This window comes from Curcuma longa, chromosome 1, assembly GCF_044706935.1.
Source record: "Curcuma longa cultivar G26 ecotype Majalengka, Jawa Barat chromosome 1, ITB_CL_G26_1.1, whole genome shotgun sequence".
NCBI classification, from domain to species: Eukaryota; Viridiplantae; Streptophyta; class Magnoliopsida; order Zingiberales; family Zingiberaceae; genus Curcuma; species Curcuma longa.
In genome coordinates this window covers 10,198,032-10,201,151 of record NC_133861.1, presented here as the reverse complement: position 1 = coordinate 10,201,151, position 3,120 = coordinate 10,198,032, and the positions used below count along the sequence as shown (strand labels likewise).

General features: G+C 37.2%; 1 protein-coding gene across 1 annotated transcript; it reads right to left on the bottom strand.

Moving 5' to 3' along the window:
• Nucleotides 1-597: 597 nt before the first annotated feature.
• Nucleotides 598-975, bottom strand: LOC141843825 (uncharacterized). The gene has a single exon (XM_074731875.1). It carries the CDS (start codon nt 958-960, stop codon nt 700-702), a length of 261 nt encoding a protein of 86 aa, XP_074587976.1. The 5' UTR covers nt 961-975; the 3' UTR covers nt 598-699.
• Nucleotides 976-3,120: the final 2,145 nt, after the last annotated feature.

Here is a 3,120-nt window from a genome sequence, read left to right as displayed (position 1 = left end):
AAACAAAAAAAAAAGTCATAAACCTACTCAGTTTTACAAAATGAGTCATAAACCTGTACATTGCATAAGATTTATAGTTAAAATATTGCTGATTAATTTTCTTTTAAAAATTTCAATATATCAATCTTAGAAGCTCGATTTATTTAACTTAATTAGATAATTGAGTTTTAGTTTTGTTTAGCTATGATATAAAAATTAGTTCTACAACTTAATTCAAACCTCATATTAGAATTTTCAAACAATACGAATACCAATTTCAGGATCTAATTATTCTTTTGCAGCTGAGACCATTATTAATATTTCAGCTTAAATATAAAAGTGTTTGGGATTAATTTTTTTTACTCAATTTAAATTAATTATAAATAAGCTTTTAATGTGCATCTTCAATATATATATATATAATATGATGTAATATAGTGTTTGAGCTTATGTTGTGAAAAATAATGTGTATCATTTATTCAAAATCTATATATTTTGTTCAGAAAAAACAAACAACAAATATATTTTTCGAAATAATTCAATCGGACAAATACAACATAATTAATCGCCGTGATCTACTCCAACAATAACACATCACATCCATGCACCTTAAAAAAATGAACATACAAAATTAAACCATGGATTAATTAAATTAACACGATGAAAAACCCCAAAAGCAACACGATATATATCAAATAAGAAGTACAAGAAGAACGAGGCTTATTGCTTTCGGCTCCTCCTCTGCTGGTACTTAGTTTTGATCCAATTGAACCCGTTGACCGCGCCCTCCTTCACCTTCTTCAACCCCGACGACGCCACCGCCTTCGTCTTCCCTACTCCGCTCTTCCACCTGCTGTTGCGGATGCCGCCGCCGCCGCCCTTCTTATTCTTCCCTGCCGCCGCCGCCGCCGACGACCCACCGTGGTCTCCGTAGTCCCACTGGTCGGCCCACGACGTCCCAGGAGAGCTGCTCCTCTCCATCGATGGGTTTGAAAATGGTGCTGGCTCCGGTGACTTGTTTGAATGGGAATCGACGACGGCTCATCTTTGCTTATTATATACTGAAGCTCGCACGCAGCGGAATATATTTATTTTAGTGACAAACTTGCGGTTTGGATTGCAACTGGAGAACGTGAGCGGTGAGATCATTGCCCATCGGATGCGTTGACTTTAGTTGTCTGTTTGACCTGCTTTCTAGAAGGGGGAATGGATTGGCCGGGAGGAGTTTTTTATTTGCCACGTGTTCCAGAAGCTTTTAAATTTACGTTGACCAGGACGAACGTACACATATATGGTTTGCTGTAGTTGGCTCAGTTATGTTTACTTGAGCAGGTGGATAAAGAGAAGGCAATCGATGGTAAACTCGTCAGCCGTTTCTTTTAATCAAAATTAATCTCTTAACCATACTCGTTTCTTGATCGACGTCATTGACTGTCACTGTTCCTGACTTCCTGTGGAGATCACTTGCCGCCATTGACCGTTAGCGGTTGTTTTTATTATAAATATACGTCTCTCATTGTCATTGTTCATCATCACTCATCAGCGTTGACGTTTGTTACCTTCCCAGCTTCAAATGTCGAGAAGGTTTGACGGGAAGATACAATGAGTATTTTTCACACCCTCCTCCCTCCTCCCTCCTCCCCTCCTCCCTCCTCCAAACAAACATAGGTATATCTTCTCTCTCCAATCATTATCCCTTCAAGTAAACGTTGTTATCTTAGCAATGTAATTGCAATAGAGAATATATACAAGCCACTTCCTTATTATCTCATGCATTTAAACTTTTGGACAAATTTATTAGGACTGATGCGAGCTGGAGGCGATGAATAGGTTCAATCGATTCGTCTCGATTTTGTGTTCGTCGTTTGAATGTTTAGTAGACAATTAACTTAAATAAAACTTGACGTCACATGCACAACACTATTAATTTTACTTGCACCACCTCCCAAGCGTCTACGTCCAAGGTATAGTCTTAACGACTATTACACTATCTTTTTCCTTCTCGGATATCTCCTAGAAGCAAAAAAGTCTCTTACATATAATTTCTTGTAACAAATACAACAAGAATACAAATGCAAACACAAATGAAAACAAATTAACTTTACAATGAGAACTTTACTTTGGATGTTTTTTTTATCACTTCGGATTGCCTCTTGATAGTAGATAATACAATAACACTTTACTTCTAACCTCTCAAGAATCGATCCATTCTCCTTCAAGCGAAACGCTACTTATGTGGTTGTTGTTAGGGTTGATTTTCACTTAGCAATCGATTGTCTGCCTTCATCAATTGAGTATCATGTCAGATCCGACATTTTAAACTAGCAGAACAGTTCTTTTTTACTCAATCAATCGATGATAAGTCACACCAATTGATTGCATGCTTTCAGTCAAACTGACAAATCGATTTGGGAAGTTTCTGTTCGCTACTGTAATTTGAGCAATCGATTGCTAAACTCTAGCAATCAATTATTGTGCTTATTGATTATTATTGATAGTGCAGCAAACCATGAATTCAGGGTGTAGGGTTTACCAATAAATTGATGCTGCTTGACAATCGATTGATAACCTTAATTTCAGTCTTTTCAAGATTGAATTCGCGTCTTACTTAATATCTAGTTGACCTCACCCTACCAAAACTTCTTTTGCTCAACATCTGATCACTTTTAACTTGTCGAGACTTTCCGCTACCTAATATCCGATCAATGTTAACCTATTGAAATTTCACCATTGGCAAACATCTGATCTTTCTCGATCTGTTTAAACTTTTCATCTTATACCTAATATTAGATTAATCATAACCTATTAGGACTTCTCTCATCACTAAGTGTCCAATCAACCATGACCCACTTAGACTTTTAATCTCGTGTCAAGTGTTTCGTCCTATATGATCCACTTAATTTGTTATCCAATGTCAAGTGTCCGATCCTCCATAATCCACCTGAACTTTCTGTTGCTGCATATCAAGTGTCCAGCTAACTGTGACCCACTTGAACTTCTCGTCTTGTACTAAGTGTTCGGCCCTCCATGATCCATTTGAACTTCTCGTCTTATGTCAAGTGTCCGGTCCTTCATGACTCGCTTGAACTTTCCATTTCGTGCTAAGTGTTTGGTTATTCATGACTCATTTGAATTTTCTAT